The sequence below is a fragment of the Numida meleagris genome, chromosome 2, assembly GCF_002078875.1.
Source record: "Numida meleagris isolate 19003 breed g44 Domestic line chromosome 2, NumMel1.0, whole genome shotgun sequence".
In the NCBI taxonomy this organism is placed as follows: domain Eukaryota; kingdom Metazoa; phylum Chordata; class Aves; order Galliformes; family Numididae; genus Numida; species Numida meleagris.
Genome location: NC_034410.1, coordinates 100972057 through 100995608, shown reverse-complemented (window position 1 = coordinate 100995608; position 23552 = coordinate 100972057). Strand labels below are relative to the sequence as shown.

The 23552-nt window shown below is 38.7% G+C and overlaps 1 protein-coding gene across 11 annotated transcripts in view; it reads right to left on the bottom strand.

Annotated features, from left to right (window-relative positions):
- GREB1L (growth regulation by estrogen in breast cancer 1 like) overlaps positions 1 to 23552 on the bottom strand; it is a 128199-nt gene that overhangs the window by 51107 nt on the left and 53540 nt on the right. For 8 of the 11 annotated variants that reach the window (XM_021385629.1, XM_021385631.1, XM_021385637.1 and 5 more), the window contains 3 exons: positions 21256 to 21355; positions 7172 to 7343; positions 6770 to 6967 (listed from right to left, as the gene is read on the bottom strand). In XM_021385629.1, coding sequence (XP_021241304.1) covers positions 6770 to 6967; positions 7172 to 7340 — 367 coding nt within the window. In that variant the 5' untranslated portion in view covers positions 7341 to 7343; positions 21256 to 21355. Of the gene's footprint in view, positions 1 to 6769; positions 6968 to 7171; positions 7344 to 17545; positions 17951 to 21255; positions 21356 to 23552 lie in introns of those variants that run through there. The other 3 variants (XM_021385636.1, XM_021385638.1, XM_021385635.1) reach the window with 2 other exon arrangements.

The following is a 23552-nucleotide window of genomic DNA, read 5'->3' as shown; positions in this document are numbered from 1 at the left end:
AACAATTTTGGGACCTCTGGAGGTCCACCTGGACCACTATTTTACTCAAAAAAAAAGAAAAGCCAACTTCAAAGTTAGATTCTTTTAACCCAATTAAACTCTCAACAACCTTCAAAGACTCTTCCATTAACTTCAGTACTGGACCTAACGGATAACAATCACCCAAAACCTCTTTCTTCAGTGATTTCTGCTTTCAAATAAGGAAGAGACAGGTGTGAGAGTAAGCAACAGTTATGTGGTTTCCTCTACAGGCACGGATACCATCACATGGGGCATTCTGATTTCCCCTAGGCAGAAGTCAGAGAAAGCACCACCAACTTTTACTAAGAACAAGACTCTACGACATGTTCTCACTTCTCCAGCTACAAGGTAAGTGCTAGTCTGGCTTTCCACCTCTTTCAGCAGCAGGTGACAGAAAATCCTCCCCATTTCAGGATAATTATGGTGTCCAAAGACATTACGCAGTCATCCACTGAACATCTCTCTTTTGCTACAACCACAGGAATACAGTAGCATAGACAACACAGGTGTGTATCTGTATGAATCAATACTTCTACATAATGTATCACCATAATGTATCCTGTTTTGACATTATTGTTAAAAATATATCAAACTTAATTTGGAATTATTGAAATACCTATTAACACTTAACCTACTAAAGTGTATTAATTAGATTTAAGATATTTTTCAAGCAATCCATAGCTGGTAGAGAAATTATAAAGAAAAACCAAACCACTAGAGAAATACAATAAACATCAAGAAACATAATTTGATCATAGCTTAACCCACAGCCACCTCGACCATTATTAACGTGGCTGTACTCTCACGTACTATGCACACACACCACTTAAAACTTCAGCAAAGATAGTGAAACCTAACGTTGTTTTTTGTTTATCTCAAGACGTTACCAGGCAAGGATCATATGCGAAGTGGAATGCGTACAGTCAGTTGTCAAACTCCTTGGCAAGCAGCAACTTGCTGAAAACACGGTACAATACATATTCAGTCTTGCGCCTACACCCACAGTCTGCTGAGCCAATTCTTGGCTGAATATTTTCTTCAGCAATTTAATTAGCTCAGCCGAAGCAAGAGCTCATTCAAGCTGAGAGCTAGTCCAGATTCGCACTCCTACATTCCTTCTTCCCACCAAATGATTAAAATTAAATGCCTAAACTTTTTTATTTGTTTACAAATCAGTAAATTTTAATGACTACTTACCAATGAGAAGGAGCCTACATTTTAGGGGAAAAGCATTGAAACTGCCTATTTAAAGCAAAACAACTTATTTTCTCAATAGATGAAGTTGGATTACAGTATGTAAAGCTCCTTTAAAAAGGTGTATTCCTTAAAAATATTAGGATTAATCCTCATCAGATGGAAGGCTAGTTCCCAGGTAAGTATTATCTGGACTTTTCAGTGTAATTTGTAAAGAAACAGTTGCAGATAAATATGTGAATGAAAATTCCCTTACATTCAGAGCAGATTCTTCTTACTCATATGTTTATGTCATTTGGATGTTATGCCTAGAATTTTCAAAATAGATCTCAAATATTTTGGGCATTTGGTGAAATCTGAGTATCTGACATACTTAGAAAATAGCACTGTACATCTAGATTTAAAATAGAAAAATTACCCACTGTTGACAATGTTGGCAAACAGGAAATCTGTAGATAAGGATTGTGAAACAGTAAATGCGATAAGATTTCAAGACAGATTTAAACCTGTCTCTTTAAAGAAGGATTTTCTCAAGAAATGCCCGGAAGCACAAACAATGTCTAGAAAGAGGCTACTGAATGAACTGTTGGCAATAGCAACACCACGACACCAGAGAAAGCAGGATTCTGATTGTCAACACTTAACACATTTCACCATGGACTTGCTTTCCAACATGTAACATTCAGAGGGCTGAATACAGTGATAGTACAAGAGGTAACAGTTTTAAATTGAAAGAGAGTAAGGTTTAGAGCAGATGTTAGCAGGAAATTCTTTACTCAGAGGTTGGCACAGGCAAAAAATGCCCAGAGAAGCTGTGGGTGCCCCATCCCTGGAGGCGCTCAAGGCCAGTTTGGATGGGGCCCTGGGCAGCTGAGCTGGTGGGTGGCAGCCCTGCCCACGGCACGGGGTGGGACAGGGTGAGCCTTCCAGCCTTCCAACAAAAACCACTTGATGATTCCACATCATACACGAAACTCTGAGCTTTTTTGAATGCTTGAAGGTTTGGATGTCCCAGTCAGATGGAGTGTTGCACCAGCACTCTACATGTACTCCCGTATAACTTGCAAACAATATCTAACATTTGCCCCCGTATCATCTCTTCCTCCATCCAAAGTTCTTTCAGATCCCTTCTACGATCTCCTTCTTCCTCCCTATGCAATCTCCTCCTGCATCTTTGTCTGCCTCAGCTGGCGACATCTCTGCATCAGTGGTATGCATGTGTAGATCAGCTGGCCAGCACATGCCTTCGTGATGCTTGGGCTGTGTAAGAAGAGAGGTATAATTACTTTCCTGCCCCAGGGGATACTAGTTTGGGGGCATCGATGTCACCTAACCAGCTCCTGAACTTTACAGATCTTGCTGGTACTAGGCTCTCCACTCTTCTGCCCAAAGTGGCTGAAAGCAGCTGCCATCCCCCTGACAGAGGGGCAGCAGGACATCCAGGCAACTGCATCAACCACGTTATCCCGGGAAGCAGACACATTAACAGCACTGACACTGAAAGCAGCTCCCCTGGCTCCCCTTGCCGCATGGACAAGGCATCCTAAGACACAGGCTGCGACGGGACAGCACAGGGAGCCTCACACCACCAGGGGCTCCCGTTCACTCAGCTGCCACGTCAGCGAGGGGAGGCTGGCAGTTTGGCCAGGTACAGCACAGCTGGTGTTCGCTTAAAGCAGGAGATATTCAGAGGATGCAAAGCTGCTACTGTGCAGTAAGTCTTCAGTTTTCCTTCAAAGAAATGAGAACGGCATTTGCTCAAGAGCCAGTCATTACCGTTCTTGCCCTCGGCTTTTGGGACTGCAGATCTCTCTTCTAGTTTCAGTCGCCTTTTTAAACTAAATGAGAAAATTTCATGCAATAAATATTTATTTGGAAACAAGTATTGACTACAGGGAGACAAAGTAGGGATTAACCACTTTCTCTGCTACGTTTGAACTATGAAAGTGCATTTTTCTAGCCAGCAAGCAACAGAGAGACCCCAACCTCTTTCTCCCTTTGTTTTGCATGATTTTGCATTGATATTTAATTATCTGCTAGAGAGAAACATTTCTATATTAGGAAAGATAAAACAGGATCTCTCTGCACGAATACAAACTGTGCTGCCCACGTTTAAAATTTTGACCATGCAAAATCTATTTGCATCTCATTGCTGAGATTTATAACTCATTTATAACTGAGTTAACACCTAAATTTTTTATGTTGAGCAGCCCTAAAACACGCGACTCCTAAGAAAAAAGAATGGCACGTTAACATCCCACTGATGTGCACATTTTATGGACAAGTAAGAAGACAACAAAACCTATGAGCCAAAAATCAGCTTCTCTTTATGAAATTGTTTATCAACGTGCAATCATAAAAAGCAAGAGCACACAGCTGAGCAGTTTCATTAAAAAAAATAATCTTCCAACAGGATCTCAGCTTTGTTTAAATGAAGAACAGGCATTTGTATTCTGATTGGGGATTTGCAAATATTAAGAGCAGTCCCAGAAAGAATTGAATGGCTTTTGCAGACATTATCTGCACTTCTTTCAAAGAACATTCATTAGTTTTTGCTTCTGAGCAGTACATTTGCGTTGTCCAGCATCACTTCGTTTAGGTTAATTCAGTGCCATCATTTTGAAAATGAAAGTGTATCTTCCCAACTGCTGGCACCCAGAAGCCCGGGAATCTTCTTCAGATTGAAGTTTTTAAACATCTTCCCTTTCCCCACCAATAGGAAGAAGCAGTCTCAGTGTGGGGTACCAGCCCCTTGTTGAACTGCCATAAATGAGGTATTTGCATAAGAAATTAGCTTCCAAGAATTACATATGAATTACCGGTCACTGTCACTTGCTATTGTAACTTCACAGTAACTGATCAGGTGTTAAGTACCTGCTTACCTAATTGCCTCAGAAACTACCTCGGCCCCTCTTTAAGCAACAAGTAAACTGAAGATTTACTAACAAAAGAAAGGTGCTACTATTGTGCTTCCCACGTTTTGCATAAAATGCTATTCCACAACTTAGAAACGGTCCGTTTTAAGGCAACAGCAAACAAATAGTTAAGAGCGGTTTTCCTGTATTATTTTGTTGCATTTGAGGTACCTGTATGAAAACAGAGAAGCATTTTTTCTTAACGTCTTATTTTCATGGAAGTTACAAAATGTGTGACGAGCAGAGAAAATGCCCCCGACAAGATGTTAATCCTCCAAACTCTATTGTTCTTCTTGATTACAAAGCCCTTACTTTTATTGCTAATAGTGAGGATCGATAACAAATGCAGTCGCTCTTTCCAAAGGCTAACGGGAAAGTTAAGGGATGTAACATTACGGCCAGCTGAGAAGGAGCATCCAACAAAGCGTCACTCGCAAAGCACTTACTTTTCACCGATGAAAAAAGGCAACGAGTGCTTTCTACATGCACGTGACTGACAACTCAGCCATCTGAGTAAAAGAACAGGTCATCACAGAAAATAATCTGATGACAATAGCGTAAATCCTGAATTCAGGAAAAGCAAACAGTTCAAAATACCTTAAAAGGGAGAAAGATTTTACCCCCATCTGTGCTAAAACGTGGGAGATGGGAGCTATGAACTGCGGGTTCTGGCACCAAGATTTTGCCCTTGGATAAGGAATTAAGCACAGGCTCAGTTTAAAGCATCCAAACAGCTACAGTGACTTCAATTAGGCTAGCAGTATTCTTTAACATTCACCTAATGTTATTTATCTTTGTAATTAAATAACTAAGATAAAGAATGTAAACAACGGCAGCGATTGTATCTTAGGTCTCTGGAAGGGCATATTCATGAGAAGAGAGATGAGCTATCAGATTAATATCTTGCTGAGATACAACTAGCAGAATGAATGTTTTAAACAAAACCGGAGGTTTTAAACATAAATAAAACTATTCTTACAGATTATCAGCAATCTTAAAAATATATGGTTTTTTTTCTTTCATTTTCCAGACACAAAAGGAATGTACTCTTAAATGGAAAACATTGAAGAGAGATAGATTTTGTAAATTCAAAACAGCTAAGTTGACAAAGAATAATGAACAATCCTAAAATTTGGAGAACATAAGATAGGAAGCTTTCTTCTAACATACGCAGACCATAAAAGACTTTTAGATAAAAATCAAAACACAGAGCTGCCTATGTAAGCTCTTCCAGAACATACTAAAGAGCACAATATTACATGAATGCATGAGCATATAGTTACATACACTATGTAAGTATAGCGTCACTAGGCATAACCTTGTGATAAGCAATATGCAACCACACTGCACTGCAGTCAGCAAGCATCTCCTTGCAGTGTCATGACAGGCAGCAATGAAACAGTTCTGAGCAGAGACAGCATTGATGAACATGGAACAGATTGCATTCATCACACTTCTAGCTACACTGTCCAGCCGGAATGACTATCTCTTCCTCTTTGGTGTTTCATATTTAAAATATTTAGATGCCATTTCAGCTCTTGGGAAAGAGCCTCCCAAAGAACTTCCCATTGTAACCAGTCATTCTATCATTTGTATTAAAGGGAACTGGAGGTACATTGTCATGGAGGGGAAATGCTTATATGAAACACATTCAGAAAGAAAACAGTAAAAGAAAAGTCAACATTTGCCAACAGTCACTCTCAAAAACGTTGAAGGATTACCAGTCAGTAGAGCTTACGTCTATCACTGCATATAAATATGTTTTAAGGCAAGGTACAAAACACTTATACAAATTAACATTTTTATGACCCACAAATGAGGAAGCCCATAATTCAGGAAGATGCTGAATTGTCATGAAGGGCTTTTAGTCCTGGTGAGAAGGTTTGTTTGTTTTCAAAGGTCTTGGGAGGCCATTTCTAAGAATAAGTATCAGTAGACTTTCTTTCTTTAAGAAATTTAAATCTCAAGAATAGTACAATTATGGGATAAAATGAACCAATTACATAAAGTTTACTTGGTCCAACAGGTACATTCATGATGATCCATCCCTTTCTTTCACATGTTTAAAAGAAAACAAAAATAGTACTATCAGCAATTTTGATCACCTTGAACAGCAATCAGGATTGCTCAGGGTAAGCAATCAAAGGCCAGTGGGCAGGTAGGGAAGAGAAAACAGACAAGTTCCTACTAACATTCCTCTTATCCTCCTGGTAGCAGAACAAATACCAAGTCTCTTCCTCAAGTTCTCCCTCCAACTCTTCCTTCTGCCTACAGAAGCAACAAAATCCAGCCTTGCCAAAGTTTCTGGCACACCTCAATGTCTAAGCACTCTGCCAAGTGTTTAGGGATAGACTGGGAACCAGCCATATCAATGCTGACTCAAGTAACTTCTTTGAGGACAGTAATCAGTGATAACTAAAGAAAATAAGGGGCTTTCAGAAACTAATAAAGTGCCACAGTGAATCTGTTCTCAAGCAACACATTTCATTTTATGTCCTAAAAAAAGTCCTTTTACTCTATGCTATCCTAGATCTAAAGCTTTGACTAAGAACAGTTATTTCCTGACTTCCTTGCACAAGTGTTTCTAAGTTCAGAGATTATGCATAACACTGAGAACAGGTAAAAGAAGGTACACCAACCATCAGTAGTGCAAGACCCTTCTGGGGCAGGTTTTTGTGAATATGGGATTGGTGGACTGCTTGAATCTGACATGTCTTCATCCTCCTCTTCATCTTCCATTTCATTAACAGTTTGGTTAGTAGAAAAGTCCAAATTTCCATTTTGTGAATAGCGATGAACTAACTCTTTATCCAACTCTTCCACCTTTGGCTTCACATCTGAGCAAGAATAAAATACAAAAAAATTTTCATTAGTATTTGTGACTACCTCCTTTTAAAAAAACAGTATGCTATCCTCACTCCTCAACAAGGCCTGAAATTCAGATTTTGTGTCACTCAATGAAGAGCAGTACAGCTTTTTGTTATTTAATGAAATGCATCCCACCCTTTTCTCAGAAAAACCACAACTGAAATGTGCCATACTTTCATGGTTACCTTCCGGCAAGAAAGGTGGCTGGTCAGGATCCAGGTACAGCTGTGAGAAGATTGGTCGTGGGACAACGCTACTACATCTCAGAGAAGCTTCTATAGAGTTATGAAGAGCTTCTTCAAAACGGGCAGATTTTAGTTGCCCCGCGTATGAATTCCCCATGATCTAAAAATGCAAAGAAAATGATTGAGAAGCACAAGGGAAGGTGCATACACAGACCTTTTACAAATGACAAGGGAGGCCTTTTTAGTATCCATGATAGACATTGGCAGAGATGTCAAGTTCGCAATAATATTATGCCATGAAAATAACACCTCTAACTAGTACTACATTTCTCTCTAAGTATTCGGTAAACTACACATTCTCTTGTTTCAATAACAGGTTTTAGCACTACTGCTTTGTGTCTTGCGCATACATTCCTTCTCAGCAAACTCAAGAACCCCCCTGGTGTAAAATTTTAGGGGAGAGGAGGAGGAGAGAAAATCGTTATTGTTGTCATTTTTAGGATTTTCAAAATAGGTCCTAGAAGTGAACACAACACAGAAAATTAAAAAACGTCAAGTTTGGCTTCATCACTAGTTATCAAACTACTTTTACATTATTAAATTTGGGAGTATGCCAACATTTGCAAACAAACAAACAAACAACTTAAATAGATATCCAGTAACTTGAAATTTTGCTTTTGCTAATATTAACTGAAACTGCATGGAAGTCAGCTCTCTGCCTTTTAAGTGCCTTCTGCAAATGCTGTGAAGTGTTTTTATTTTAGATTATGCTTTACATTGCTATAACGATAACAACCTTCTAAATGCCTGTTTTGACAGCCTACATTCATGTTTATAACAATGATTAATTTATGAACTTAATGAAATATTAACCAAAACAGACCTTTAGATCATCACTTCTCCTTAGGCAACATTATTCACCCCACAGCCACTTACATTTGTTCCCTCAGCATTAGGATATAGTCTCTGAAACGTAAACATCTAGTAACAGGATGGCCATGGAAAGTTTTACAGCTAGCTAAGGCAGACTCAGTGAAACACAAAATTTTCCACTTTGCTGGGTCATCTCGCCATGTAACATTTACTCTGAAGAAATTAAGATCTAACAATTTTCACCATTCGAAATACAAGACTGCATTTTCAGATAATTTTATTTCAACAGAGGTTGCTTTTCCTCTGTTAAATCAATAGTAGAAAGTACAAAACCTTATTATATTATTTTTGTACTTTCCTTCACTAGATGTCACCTAGTCTCATGACCAGAAAAAGACCTCAGCCAAGAAGATAAGTTGGCATTTAGAAAATCTACAATTCTATTCCTGGTTGATTACTAGGTTGCTCAAGGTTTTCAGCACCACCTGTAAAAGGGCAACAATGATGATAGCTGCTTACAGTAGTGTTTCAGAGCTCCCAGCATAGAAAAATATTACTGTCCTCCCATAAGACTCAGGGATTAAGTTTATCTAATTACTCACCTCAATGTTGGGTGAGAGGCACAGTTAGCTGTTCAGTCAAAGACTTTGTACAACTCTGGGTAAGTGATTCCACATAGAATCATCAAAGTTGGAAAGACCACTAAGATCATGTAGTCCAACCATCAACCCTTCCCCACCTTGCCCACTAACCACATCCCTCAGTGCCACATCCAAATGTTTCTTGAACACCTCCAGGGACAGTGACTCTACCACCTCCCTGGGCAGCCTGTTCCAGTGCCTCACCACTCTTTCTGAGAACAAATTTTTCTTAATGTCCAACCTGAACCTTCTAACAAATCTGGGGGCAACAACATTTCCTTACCCCAAATGGAGACAATGCAAAGATAAACAGGATTTCTTAATGTAACATATTCAGGTATTTCAGCAGTGCAATATATAAAACAAGCAAGATCATATTTTTTTCTAAGTTTTCATTAAATTCAAAAACATCAAGGAGTGTGTATAAATGTACAATATCATAATAAATCTGAATCAACACTTAATAATAAAAAAACTCCAGTTCTCACAGTGCATCACCTATCTGAAGTCTCTTCATACTCTGTTTTCTCAATAATCTGTGTGATGTATATTGTTTATGCCTTTTTTTTGTGAGAAAATATTAATAAAACACCATATGCATGAAGGCAAAAGTGTATTTTTAATTTAATTTTTCTTCATGGTATCTATGCAGAGAGACCTGCATATGGCGGATGATTGTCACGGATTAATTTGAAATCGTGGGTTAACATTACTGGAGGACTCTTCCAGCTTGCTGAGAGAAAACAAAGCAAGATCACAAGGACCTTGGAAATATCCAGTAGAGGGAGGCTCAGGAATGGTCTCCTCGAGGCACAAAATGGAGAATGGAACAAGAGGAAGGCTCCTCTCAAGACTGGAGGGAGCAGGCCTGGCTACAGCAGGGGAAACTAGGGCCCAGGGAGCCCAGTGCCAGCAAGTCAGAGCTGGGCAGCTGATGTCCTAACACTGCCTCAGGCCATTAGGGCAGCTGGGCCTCACTGGGAGTTCAAGGGAGCTGGGGAGAGGAGTGGCAGGAGGAGAAGGAGGCTTCCCCTCTGCAAGGGAGAGGGCTGGAGAGGCCTTCCCACAGCACGCAGCCCTCCCGTCCACCCTCTGATCCAGTCAGCCAAAAGCCAAGGGCACCGATTCAGTGCATTACTGCATTTGCATTTCTGTTTTTGAATCTACCCTAAGTGCCTGGTGCAATTAGGAAGCATTTCATTTTCCTCCTGACCATGTCAATGGTAGGGGGCTTGCAGTCAGTGCACTGCAGGAGTGGCAGAGCTGCAGCATAGCATCGTATGCTTTAAGTGTGTGTCTGTGGAGGGGCTCTGAGGATGCAGCAGTCTGGGGGAAAAATAAAGAGGTGGAATTGGGAGGGAGAGAAAAAGGAGCAAAAAGTATTTCTGTAATTAGATCTGTAATTAGATCATGTACCTGCTGTCTCTGCATTAAAATTTGACCAAAACCAATGATTTAACACAAACAAATTATCATTACTAAAAAAAAAAAGAAAGTTTTCCAAATAATATATTGTCAACGGTTTACGGGCGTTAGGCCCAATTCCGTGACAACCTTCCCCGATAATCATAAAACCATGACATATATTTACCCTGTATTTCCACATTGGTTTAAAAAAAAATAAATAAATAACCAACGCTGAACACACAGAGGTCTCTAATGTGCAAGAGGTTTAATGGTTGCACATAATTCCTTCCATGCACACCAACTGCAGCTAGTTTAGCTTACAGCTGCTTAAATTCCTAGATTTCAGCCCTTATTAACCCACACCACTGGATACCATGATTTAGAAATTGCCTTTTGTTTTCAATCTCTGCAGAAGTCAGTGGCCCAGTCTGTCCTTAGCTGTTTCAAACTGTACTGTGCAGAGTGTTATTATGTGTATTATGCCAAGTATGTATGTGTAGTATGATTTGCTGCTACACGTTCTCATTATTCCGCTAAGGAAGAAGAATCAGACATCCCTTCTATTTCACCATCCCTGCCACTCTAGTTAGGCAATTTTTAGTCCACGTCCTTAAAGCTCACTATCGAGAGACACACGACAATTAAAATTGAATAAATACAAAACAAAGTTTGCAGCAAAACCTAGCAAAATCCTCTCCAAGAGGAGAGCTTCTTGACATGCAGATGACTGGCGCCTCCAAACTCTATCACTCTAAAGGTACTTCTCTGTAAAGATCCTGACACTAAGTCATCTTGACTCCCACCCAACACATCCTGAGCATCTCCACTACTGTTGTGCTTCTTTAAAGCAGATTTACTGAGACTACTTCACGCCTTCTCTGCAGTAGCCCAACACTGAGCTGGAGGATTAAGGGGCATTTGCTGGAGTTAGAGAGCTACTCTGCATCTGAATTGGGGTACTAATGCTATAAGTTTTGGTCAGAAATTAACTATAGATGTCCATTGTAGAAAACAAAACTAGGACTGCCGGGTGTTTCCAAAAAGGCAGACAGAATTGGAAGTAACTAAAGATTTCAGAGATGATTTTAGCACTGCAGTAAAGGACAGAGAAATTTGAATGCTTCTTTCAGCCACAGAAGCTGAATTTACAATGAAGTCTTGTCAATTCAAGCAAATAATCTAGTCCTCCATGGTCAAGAGATCTGTGCACAAACAGGACACTGCATGTTCCAGACGAAGCAGGGCCCAGCTTCTTTACAGCTCCAGCAGACTGGCAGCATCTGAGCACTGCAAACGCTACAAACTTATTCTAATCAGAAAAATACATCACTCTGGTCCTGCACATACCCGTCTCACATACTAAGAAAAAAAAAAAAGTAGAACTTTTCTGGAAAGTAGACTATTACCCAACAATTCTTTGGAGCAGATCTACATACTGAGCTGAAGGCTTTACGAGTAAAAATATAATCAGATCATTCAGTGCACCAGATAGCACATATCTGGCCTCCAGGTGGGTCATGACCCCAGCAACTTTAAAGGAGAGGAACTGAACTGGAGGATGAGGGAGGGGGTGAGTGTTGTTGTTATGGCTTAAAGCAATTTCACAATTACCTGATAGTGAATGATGAATCTGATGCAAACACCCTCCATTAAGTCAGCTCCATCAAGTCCTTACTTTGTGTTTAACCTAATGATGTAATTGTATTCTCCAAAACACATAATCTGACTTTTGATCTGGCCTAACCCCACAGAAAAGTTTCTCTTCAAAGGAAACGAAAACAAGCTCCTTGACAAAGGTACTGTCAGGCCCCGCACAGCTTCTGTATCTCAAAGGGTCATCTTAGGCAAAGGGAGAGGAGGCATCTATTTATACTGTAAAACTGTTTGGGAGCTGGTTGCTTCAGGTACATCAAGCATATTCTGCTATTTACATCAGCCTTGCTGATGTTCTGGGAGTCATATTTTTTCCACTGGGGAATCATTAGGATCTATCACAAACACGCATACAGCAGAAAGGATGACAGTTAACAACAGTAACAAATATATATGTTAATTAAAAGTGTAGACTACAACAACAGAAGTATATACCAGCATCAACCATAGCAACAGGTAGGAAAGACTAACATGGGAGTAAATATAGGAATGCAAGACAGAGTGTTCTCATTAACAGGTATCTTATCTTACAACCTTTCTAAGATCCCTTTTACCCCCACAGTATATTTCAAGATCCTGAGATTCTCACCCTGCATTTGTCTGTGTTGGGGTTATTCAAGCTCAACTGTAAAGGAGTTACAATTTTTCATTTATTTAGAAGAAAATATTGATAACACCCTATATTACTTAGGATCTAGTCTTTTACCCTGATGTTGTCACTACCACATCCAAGGTATGTGAAAGACCAAGAACACTTACTTTTCCTGACAAAGTTTTTCTTCTTCTTCCTCCCTCAATTAGTAGCATCTATCTGTACTTGGAGCACTGAACCAGATTACATGGGATTTGGAAAATTCCTTTGCCAGATGCATATAAAAAGCTACTCCACAACAAGAAATAGAAAGCAAATCCCAAATGGTGCTAATATGTAGGCTGCTACAGCCTGACTGCACCAAACATCCCCCTAGTCTTCAGGCACAGCTCACAATAAACACTCTAAAGGTAAAATTCACACCTGAACTCAGAAAAATCAGTGATGTAGCACTGAGGCCAAAAAAGGAAAATAACCAAGAAGCAAAATCTGAAACTCAATCACCTATTTAAAACTATGAATGTCTCTAATTCTTTTTAACATTATTAACACACATCAAGAGGAGTTTACAGCTGCAATCAAACTCAGAATACATTGTGAGGTGCTGTGTTACAGAAGCCTCCCAAAGTTAAGCTCAAGTTTTACAAAATTGTCATTCAGTAGTTTTAAGTTACGAGCTCAGCACTTTACTGCTCAACATCCTGCATTTTCCTTCATCTTTCAAATGCTCTGCGAAAGCCTTCCCAGAATCTTCAGATGTAATCTTTTGCAAGTCTGAAGCTTTCAAGTACTGTTTCAAAGTTCAGTCTGTGTGGTTAGAGTCAAACCATGTCAAACTGACAGCAGTGGGTCCTCCTTAGCCCCAGCTGGAGCTGAAAACCATTTGGCCAGATTCCCACACATGAGGCTTTGTGAGTTGAACTACATACAGCTTGGGCTGTATTTACCTTCCTCCAGGCCATGTCTCCAACTCGGAAACCAGACGCCAAATCCCAGGTAGTCTGAGCTCACATGCCACAAACAGAGGAAAGCTGGGGACGCTGAACACATTCCTCTCATGACAATTGAGATTATTTAAGGATTGAACATATGCCAAACTACTTCTGATGCTGTTTCCTCGGTAAACAGATGCAACGAACAAATGAAAGAAAACATTTGACTACTTAATTTATGTGAGTTCACCCACAGTGATTGCACAATACACAATAACGATGAGGGGCTAGTATCTGTGAATAAATGACACTATGCTATAAGCAGTTAAGGCAGTGGATGCCTACCTGAACACAGAAAAATTACTGGAAGTATTATAAAAAGACTGGAACACTAATGTAGCAAAGCTGCAACATCGAGCAGACTGCTCTGAAACAAGGAACATCTTTTGATGGCTGCCATAAGCACACAACTAGGCTTCATGTGCAAAGAACTTCCTACGCATGCAAATGCTCATCTGCAAATAAACACTGTATGTCCTGTCACCACTTGCATGCATACACAGACTTTTACTGCCTCTTTTACATCCTCATCCACCCAATTGTTCACATACACACCCCCATCCAAACAAACTCCCCAAACGTTTCCCTAATTATTCTCCATCTGACGGACTACTGTGGAAAAACGAACCTACTTAGAACCCATAAACAAACTGTAGTTCATGTTTATAATAATTTAAATAAGTAAATAACAATAAACAATTTAAATCCTTTCAATTCTTTCCCTATCGATTCATGTTTTCCTTTGGTGTTTCATGGAAAGTTCTTCAATGCAGGTTTGTGGAAGAGTGAAGAAAGATTATAACAAATTTGAACATAAAGGCAACAAAAGAGTAGAAGAATTAATAAAAAAAATTAATTTGCCAGTAACAAAAAAGTAAAGTTTAGTAATATATAACCATGAATGAGAAGATTATATAGTGGAGCCTGAACTTTACATGAATAGACTTATGTCCTTTATGAAACAGAAGCTTTCAGAAGTTAATTATGTTGATTTAACCCATTCTGACTACAAGGGCTCTTTAAGTCCATTAAATGATGTTATGAAATTAGCAGAGAAGTTACTGTGAAGGTTTTCAAAAGTTTTAAAATTAAGTTGTGAAAGCTGGAGCAAATCCTTTTATGCTACTGAGATCTTCCACCACGTACCCAGGGAATTGAACATTTCTATGTACCTACAACAAAAAGGGTACATCTTCCTCTTTTATTTCAACAGAAGAACCTCCAGGAAAAAGAATCATAAAAATCTAGCTTTTCAATTTTAATTTTTGGTAATGTTGAAAGACTTCATCAAATTAAAGCAAGGGATGTGCTCACGCTGACTGCAGAGGCAGCACAAGGAAATCACTGAGGAGCACTTCCGAAATCTCATCCTGTCTCCTTAAAACAAGCCCACTCCTACACAGCTTTCATCATTTATGGCCTCTCCCCTAAATCAGTAGGACTATTAACCACATTATTAATACCAGTGCAAAACAACTAAATCAGTAATGGTGCTTAATCTCAGCTCTAGGATCAAGGCATATTTGGCTGTGTAATTTTGATTTAGCAATTAGTTGCAGACATGAATTAAGGCTCCCAAAAACTTCGTGTCTTTAGCACAATCAGGAAAGTTACGTTTGAAAACTTTGAGGTACTACCCCTAAAACCATAACAGATGAAACTAATGAACGAGCAGTATTTACGTAATTAACGTAAGAATGATTTAAACAACTATAGCCCGATGTAGCAAAACTGAGATGTTTGTCCTGATCTCACTTGAGTTCCCCAAATCATGTAATCAAAAATTGGTACCTGTTTGATTTTCATTGGTTTTATATATATATATACATGGTTTTCATACATATAGATATACAAGCATTCACTGACAAAACATATTCTGCTAGTAAGATACTAGCTAAAATTCATTAGTGATTGCTAAGTAAAACAAACTAATTAGAACTACTGCAGATGTGACGTTTTTATATTAATCTATAATGTAAGAATGTATCTTCTCAGTCACATCAGTTAGCGAATTTAAACCTAAAGTTTTAATGTAGGTTTAATGTTTACTAAAACAGAACATTGTCCAGTAATACCATTTAGATATATATTTCTATTTTAATATATATTTATGTATTTTAAATTTTCATGACTTAGAAACTCTATGAAGAGCCTTGATGTACATTTCCAAGTAAAAAAGTTAAAAAGAAATACAAATCCATATTTGTCAAGAATTTTAATGTTGATAACTATCTCTAAATTGTTTAGTTTCAGGAATTACTTTTTTTTTTTTTTTTTTTCCCAGAGAGGTTGCTTCTATTCTGAGAAAGTGAAAGCGATAGTTACCAGTGTTTCAAAAGAGATGTACAATGACATAAAATGAAGCATTAATGGTGGCATTTCAACTTGCACTGCTAGTAAAAATTGACTTCATGATGTATTAAGCTAAGTTGTCCTCACTGCGAGAAGCTGAGCGCTTCACCTATAGCCCCAAACATCAGCCCCTTATCAGTAATTTGTGATCCACTCTTCAACACTACTGGACTAACAAAAAGCACCATGTGAAACTAATAATATCCATGTCGTTTTGAACCCTTACATTTACTCAATTTGTTCCTAACTCTTATTCATTTTATCTTGCACATATGCTCTATACCAGTTTTCTTGGTCTGCCTTAAGATCTCGGTCCTGTAAGCACATATTGACCCGCTTAGCATTGTTTTACTGTTTTCAGTATGACTATGAAGTAGGACATTTCACTGTGGATTAGCAAAACACATATGTAAATTACATCCTTAGTACTCTGTACTGTAAAATGTAATCTGTTCTGAAACATCTTAACATTGGATTCTACAGTGTAAGAATTAAAATCCCTACTAAAAGTTAACATAGGCAGCTTTTCTTTTCCCCACTCACATGCTAACTACTGAACAAAGGAACCAGGGACATTTTTTACTGCCAAGCAATAGAAAATAATTTCTATGCATTTTGCAGGGATATTCTTAATTCCAACAACATGTACTAACTAACACAAAAATAGAAAAATAAAATCCCAGTGCGAAGCATAATGGCAGTACAGGTTTCATTGGCTTGTGAAACTTTCCAAACAGAGACAACCTGATTCTTCAAGAATATCTACTGAGTACTTACTTTTTCCAGTCTTCACCTTATCTGATGCCTGTTCTGATTTGTGACAGCTGTAAAAGACTAAAACTGAAGCTCTGCAGTAGGACTTTGTAAGCTTCATCCCTTCTTTTGCTGCAAGCAGCTCATTTATACCCCTTGAAGCCTGCAGAACTGGAGTCATCATTTCTCAAATATGCAACTGGAAAGTCACCTCAAGATTACTCTTCTGCCAGGGTTAGCACCTTGAAAACCAGATGGGCTCCACAGCCAGAGCATGGCTGTGATGTGGCACAAACCAGGATACTTAGCAGTCAAGAACCTCATGAGTTCCGTTTCCAGCATCTCCTTCACCTGCAAAATGTGTATTCCTGTCAAAAGCACTATCAAGTTTTGCTTCTTTCTCCGTCTCAGATTATTAAATGAATCCACAACACAGATTTCTAGATTTAAAAGTAAAATTAAATCAAGGAGTAATAAATAATGTCTTGAGAAATCAAACTGCCTTCACTAAAGCATTTGCATAAAAATGCATACATGGGTTATTAGTTACAAGTCCCTTTAAAAAAAGGCTGTTTTCCTCCCTAACGCTCTGACTGAAAACAAAGCAAGTCCAAAAAAAGAGTTATCCTTGCTTTTATGAGGCTTGGAAATGATCATCCCTAGAAAGGAACCAACAAAGGTGGAAAGGAGCCTCTCTTCTGTTGTGGAGAGGCTGTGTCAGAATGTTTGTCAAAACTTCTCCATGAGCATTCTTGCGCAACTCTTCCAAAACTATTGTTTTCAAATAGGTCAAAATGGTCCCATTTCTCTTCAGAAGAACTCAGAATATGTTTTAAAAGGGAACAAGCAATTATTTTCTAATCTGAAGCTCCCATGCTGTCCACAGGTTAAGAGGCATATGTAGTATCTTTTTTTTTCTGCAGCCTCTGCTAGTGATGCAGAGGCAAACAAATAATAAAGCAAGCTGCTTTCACAGCAGTTTCTCTAGAAAAATCAAGCACTGAACAAACACAAAACCCTGCACAGGTCAAAACCATAGCAATCACCTTAAACGCACAATCTTAAGTTAAATATTGTATGGACGTTTTTTGCAGCCTACCTGCTGAGACTGTTTATATTGCTGATAGAATTTCTGTTAAAAAGACAAACGTCTCACATAGAATCTTGGTGGAAATGAACTTCAAACTGTGGAGTGTCTTGTAGAGTCCTTTTTCCTTTCCTGCAACATGTGTTTATCATGCGTCAAAGCTGACTACTTTCTCCCCTCCCCAGAATACCATGAATTCTTCTGTAAAATAAACAAAGCTCTGTCAAGCATCTCTGAAATCACCAGAGGCAGCCCCTGTTTGAGATCAAAGATGCACATCAGTGCTAGGCCTTCTGCAACATCCAAGCTTTCAGTAAAATGAAATTTTCCACAAACGAGTAATCAAAAGAACAAAACATTAACATCATCATATCCAGGGGATGTATCTAAACAGAACGGTTTTGACATTCAAAGGGATCTATCTTAACAGAAAAACTGCCATTGAAGCTACTCTATCCAGATACTTCAGAATCCCAATAGGTGTTTGTGGGATGTACCCATTTCTGGGCATTTGTATAATGCCATTTAGATCTGACAAAGAAAATCCTTGATCTTTACCTAAAAGATGCAAAAATCAAAAATTACATATTAACACCCAATAGGAAAAGAAAAGAGTTTAATAATTCTAATGCTCATATTTGTTCTGTGATGCAATTCATTACTTGTTCTGACACATTGTTAATGGGATCTTTATGTCCTGGAAGGAGAAAAAATGATAATAAAATATATTATTTATTGGAGGCATCAGATGTGCTTCTCTACTTGTTTTTCACCCAAAAGGAAAAGTCTTAAGAATGTTTACAAGCTGGACTTAATTTACCTGCAACATAAACATGCTAGCAGAGGCAATTTTGATTCCCAAAGCTGCTATTATTGTTTAGTGAGTGAGTAGTACAAAAAATTTACTGGTTCTATGCACTCTTATAAAACTTCCAGTGAATACTGACATTCAGTATGAAGCAAGTAGCTCTCCTAGTATTTATAGTCTGCTTTTGCAGCAGTCAGAGAAAAATACTATGTGCAAAATACTTACTGTGGGCTAAAATCTACTTTGGGGAAAAAAAAACACCTTGATAAACATTTTACAAGACACGGAACAATTCTCTACAGAGCAGTAGGTGGGAAAAATCTTAATAATACACATACTTCCATGTTACATATCTTGAGTAATTAAGTTCTAGGATCATAAAAGTAAGTATTCCAGCTCACACATATATTTCCCAAAGTGTTCTAAATATAAAGCTGATATTATATATCTCTTCATTTCATATAGATACATATATAAAATGGGATATTTATAAAGATAAAGCCGTGAACAGACATCTCATCAAGTTCCTATGGCAAAAGCCAGCCCAATCTCATGGATAAATAAATCACTTTAATTCTTTCTTCATCTGTTATTGCCTTATTGCAAAAGAATTAAGCCAAGGCCTAGAAAGTCAAAGTTAAGGCTTGACCTTCCATCCCTACCCTATCTGTCCACTCCCTTGTGTACCCCTCAAACACACATGCTATCATTTCCTGATGAGTTTAGAAGGGGTTATCAAAAGAAATTCAGAATATGTGTCAGTTTTGTAGCAACTTGAATGCTATACAAATATCTTCTGTGTTTAATTGGTGATTTGTATTTCAGTAGGTTTATTCATTCACAACTTTATTTGTTTAAAGGTGCCTTAACCTTGACATAAATCAATGCTAAGCATCTGTAAATAGCACTTTTAAAGAGTTTGAAAATTAAGCTCTTTGGAGAGCCATAATTTGCAGTCAAGTTTCTTCCCAAAAATAAAATGAAAGAAAAGAAAAATCGAACACAAAATTGTTTGTCAACGCCTTTGCTCTTTTTTTTTTCCATTGAAAATTTTGCAGTTTATTCTTCTTCACTCTTCTTATGGTGTTCTTTTAAAGATCATGATGAACCATGAGGTTAGTTACTATTAAAACCACTACTACTGGCTCCCAAGTGTCTTTTTCTTCCTTATTTGACAGTGAGTGTTTGTGTAAGACAGTAAGGCCAAGAAGTCTGAGATCTTGGGTTGTGTTCCGTGGCCACCCTCCTTTCCAAAAGGAAACAAAAAGTACCGAACCTTTTCTGCCACATACACTCTCCTTCTCCCACCACCTTTCTTGTGAAGACAGCCGTTATTACATTTCCTTTCTTGTTACTTACGAGGTCTTGGCTCTTGACATTGATTTCTTATCTGTTTCTGTGACAAATGTTAAGTGTTAATAATCTGTCAATTTGAAGAAAGATAATGCTAAATAAATCATAGGAATTAATTACTCAACAACTATCCTTTAAAACTCGTTGAGAGCATTACAACATGAGTAGCAAAAATTGCTCAAGAGCAGAAAAAAAAAATTTCACCCCATTAGTAAGTGTTAGGAGATTAAAATGTTATAATTTAAACGAGGCTGTATCCTGATGATCTAAAGCAAATCTTTGAGGAGACACAAAGTGACTGGGATGGGGCAGCTTCCAAAGAAACAGTCTTTTAATTTCTAACTGATGGGTTTTACTTTGTACTTTTTGATTATGACATATAAATTTTAGGATCAAAAGGTGAAAGTTCAGGAACCTTTTCAGTTACAGAACCAATAAAATGATAAACGTTTGGGATACCAAAGTACACTTCTACTCTAACTGTCCTTTCAGACCCGCATTGACCGCACTATAATAGCTGCCAACATTTGGTAAGGATTAGCCTTTCATTTAGACAAAAGAAAGCATTCCTTAGCTAAATCAGCACTTTTTGCCATCAGACTCATAAAACCTTTTCACAACACAGATTTTCAAGAGAATCCTTTAGGGTTTTAGGATGCTGCTCCTTTTACTAAGTAACAAAATACACCCCAGGGTGTCTCATTGACCGCACTCAGCTGTCCTTTGACCTCTGCAATTGTTTAGGCCTAACTTCATGGCCACAGAATCTGCCTACCCCCCACCCCCCATCAAGGAGGCGAATGTTGCATCTTCCTGGCACCCGGGGAAGCAAAATGCTGGAGGTTCCCCCCTTACTGACTTCTACCACGATCCAGATGTTGCCAAGTAAAACCTTCCTGCAGGCAGGTTTTGGGACCCCGCGGGGGCCACTCAGGGACCTAGGCGGTGGCAATGACCCCCTCACTCTGCTAGGCTTCCACGCTGCCCTTGCCCCAGGGATGCAAGAGGTCATAAAGCATCTTCAGCCTTCTGGGTACACTGGCTATTTAAATGCAACAAGAAACTATGCAAGCCCGATACTGTGTACTAAGACAAGCCTCCCCCTTTAAGAAGTCAGAAAAAACACTTGTGAGAGTCTCAGTTGGAAGCACAAATCTATCCTGATCATGACAAAGATCTGCATTCTTCTTCCCATTTGTTTTAAGCCCTTTGAGAGGACAAACAAACAAACATCCACTCTCCACGTGAATAAAACTCATATTTAGCTAGTAGCTTAGGTATTTGCAGTGCTTCTAAGTACAATATCAGAAGAAAATTGTTACAGCTTCAAAAGAACTGTCATTAAATAACAAAGCTGACCTCATGGTGGATATATAAGAAAAAATGGAAGCACACATTAGCCCTCTCTGGAGAACTTAAAATACATGTATGATCAAAGCAAAATGAATCAGTAATTTACAGTCCACAGCGTTCTTAAAATGTAGAGTCAATGTATTTGAAAGCTCAGACGTTAAACACAAACATCCCACATATTCTCTATTAGGAAATAGGAGTACGGTACCTTCTCAGATTCCTTTTAGCCTATCTGAAATGCAGTCATGATTAAAGGATGCAGCTAAGAGTTTGTGAAGTCTGTTCAGCTGTTTAAAACTCCTAACCACCTGAAAAATAAGAGGGAAGAAAAAAAAAACATTAGAATGATTTGTGCCAGCATATATTTTCTAACAACCCAACAAAACCTGCCTATCCACACCTGGTATAGGGCATGCCCTGTTGAAGCTGCATTGGTTTTTCTGTGAATTCTACCAGAGGAAAAATCCAAGTCTGTCACAGTATCTGTACATTTTTGGTGCTGAAGTTGCCATATGTAATATTAGGAACTTACCACATCAATATGAGACATTTAACTGTTACAGAAACATCAAAAAGAAATGATAATGTAGAAATAATTATTTGACTCCTCGTTTAAAAAGAAGCAAACTGAACGGATGGGTGGCTATCTACTCTAAACTAGAGATCAGTTTTCAAAATGAACTCAGAATCTGCCGATTTCTCTTCTATTTGACATCCCACAAAGGTATTTAAATGAAAATATTTCTAATCAAAATAATTATTCATAAAAGAGAATACACCTGAAATACCCAAAAGAATGACAACAATGGTGCAGCATGTAGCGGGCAGAACAGTACCTCCTAAAATACTTTGGGCTGTATAGAACAGTAATTAACATCAGTAAAAGCATTAAATTAAGTTACCATCAATGGAATTCTGATAAGACTTTCTTAGGCATACAAGCTAGTTTGACTTCTTAATATTTTGCTAAAAGATTTCAAGGAATTTGTCTTTTTGCCCGCACATAGGATTTTAGGCTTAAAGCTGCTACCACACCTTTGGACTTGCTGTCAAGAACAGAATAAATGCAACTCTTTTAAGATGTGTGCCTGTAATTCAGAACCCAGGTTTTAAAATTCAAAGTGATATAGCTTTAAACTTCTTCCTTCTCCTCCTACTTTTAGAAATCAGTCTATTAAGGAAAGCAACTCTAACCGTTACCTCTTACGAAGGAAAGGTTTTTGTTTGGGACTGTGTTCTGGGGGAAGACATTTACACAGCTCTATTCCTGCCCCACATCCCTGCTAGGCCAGCAGCAGATCTACCACAGATGGCCAACGAGGTTAACGCGCTCAGCTCACAACCAAACCAGAGGACTCTGCAAGGACTTCAATGATCGCAGAATGGCAGTAATCCAATTCCAGCAGCTCCTGGGTCTGAAATTGCTATTTTTCGGACACGTGCTGAACATTTCACCTGCTAGTAATGACATTTTTGTATTTTCTTCTAATTACACTCAAAGCTAAGACCTTTGGCCCTAGGCCACAGACCGCTATTCAGGCTGCACACATTCTCTTAAACGCCCTGATCCTTTGTTGTCACCCTTAGTCTTTCATCTATTATTTACATCCATTGAGAAGAGAGATACTCTACCATTTGTGAAGCTTTAAAGCTTCTAATCATCTTAATTTCTTCGCCTTTCAACCAGTGCTTCCCCTTATGGACCAATGCCAGTAGTGTGACAAAATAATTTTTCAAGTTGAGATCCTCCCAGACCCTTCCCAAACCTTGACACGCACTGGGCTGCGCCTTTTGTTCGCAGCCAGCTGCTTTGGCAAACACAGACCTCTGCTTGGTTTGGAGCGCTGGCTTTGCTTGTTAGCTTGCTGGGGGCAGTTTTTTGGGGGCTTGGGATGTGGTGGTGTTATTTTTTTACACCACTTTCTTTCCATTACTACGTCTAACTGAACTAGTCTGGCTGCATCAGAGATACTGTACTGAAACTGTTCAAAACATTAAGCACCCTTTGAAAGACAAACTGCTAAGAATTTTTAGTTTCCTGTTTTTCCAGAAGTAAATCTACTAATAAGCTCAGCTTTCATTTTCTGATGTTACAGACCCACTCAGTATTGAAAGATTCTCATATACTATTTAAGAAACGCAAAAAAAACCCTGGCAATCCTTCTGCTGGTCAATGGCAGCACTGATTAGTCTTAGCCTTACAGCGTGATATAAAATACAGTTTCTTCACATGATGTTCCGATCATATCCTTCGAATCCCCCTTTATTTGCAAACAGAAGGCAAACCTATGGCATTTTCACCACAGCAGATCTCTTCAGCATACATCAGTCCCCCATCTCAGTTTCCAAGACTCGTGGGATATGGTAACACGTGATCCATCTTGGCTCTTTCTTCCACTACCGCCTGGCTTACTTTTGATTTCTAACAGTGCTTCCTTGTTGTCTGTCCCCTCTGAAGACCCCAGCCCCCTCAGCTTTTCTTATTTTCACCATTTGCTTCAACCA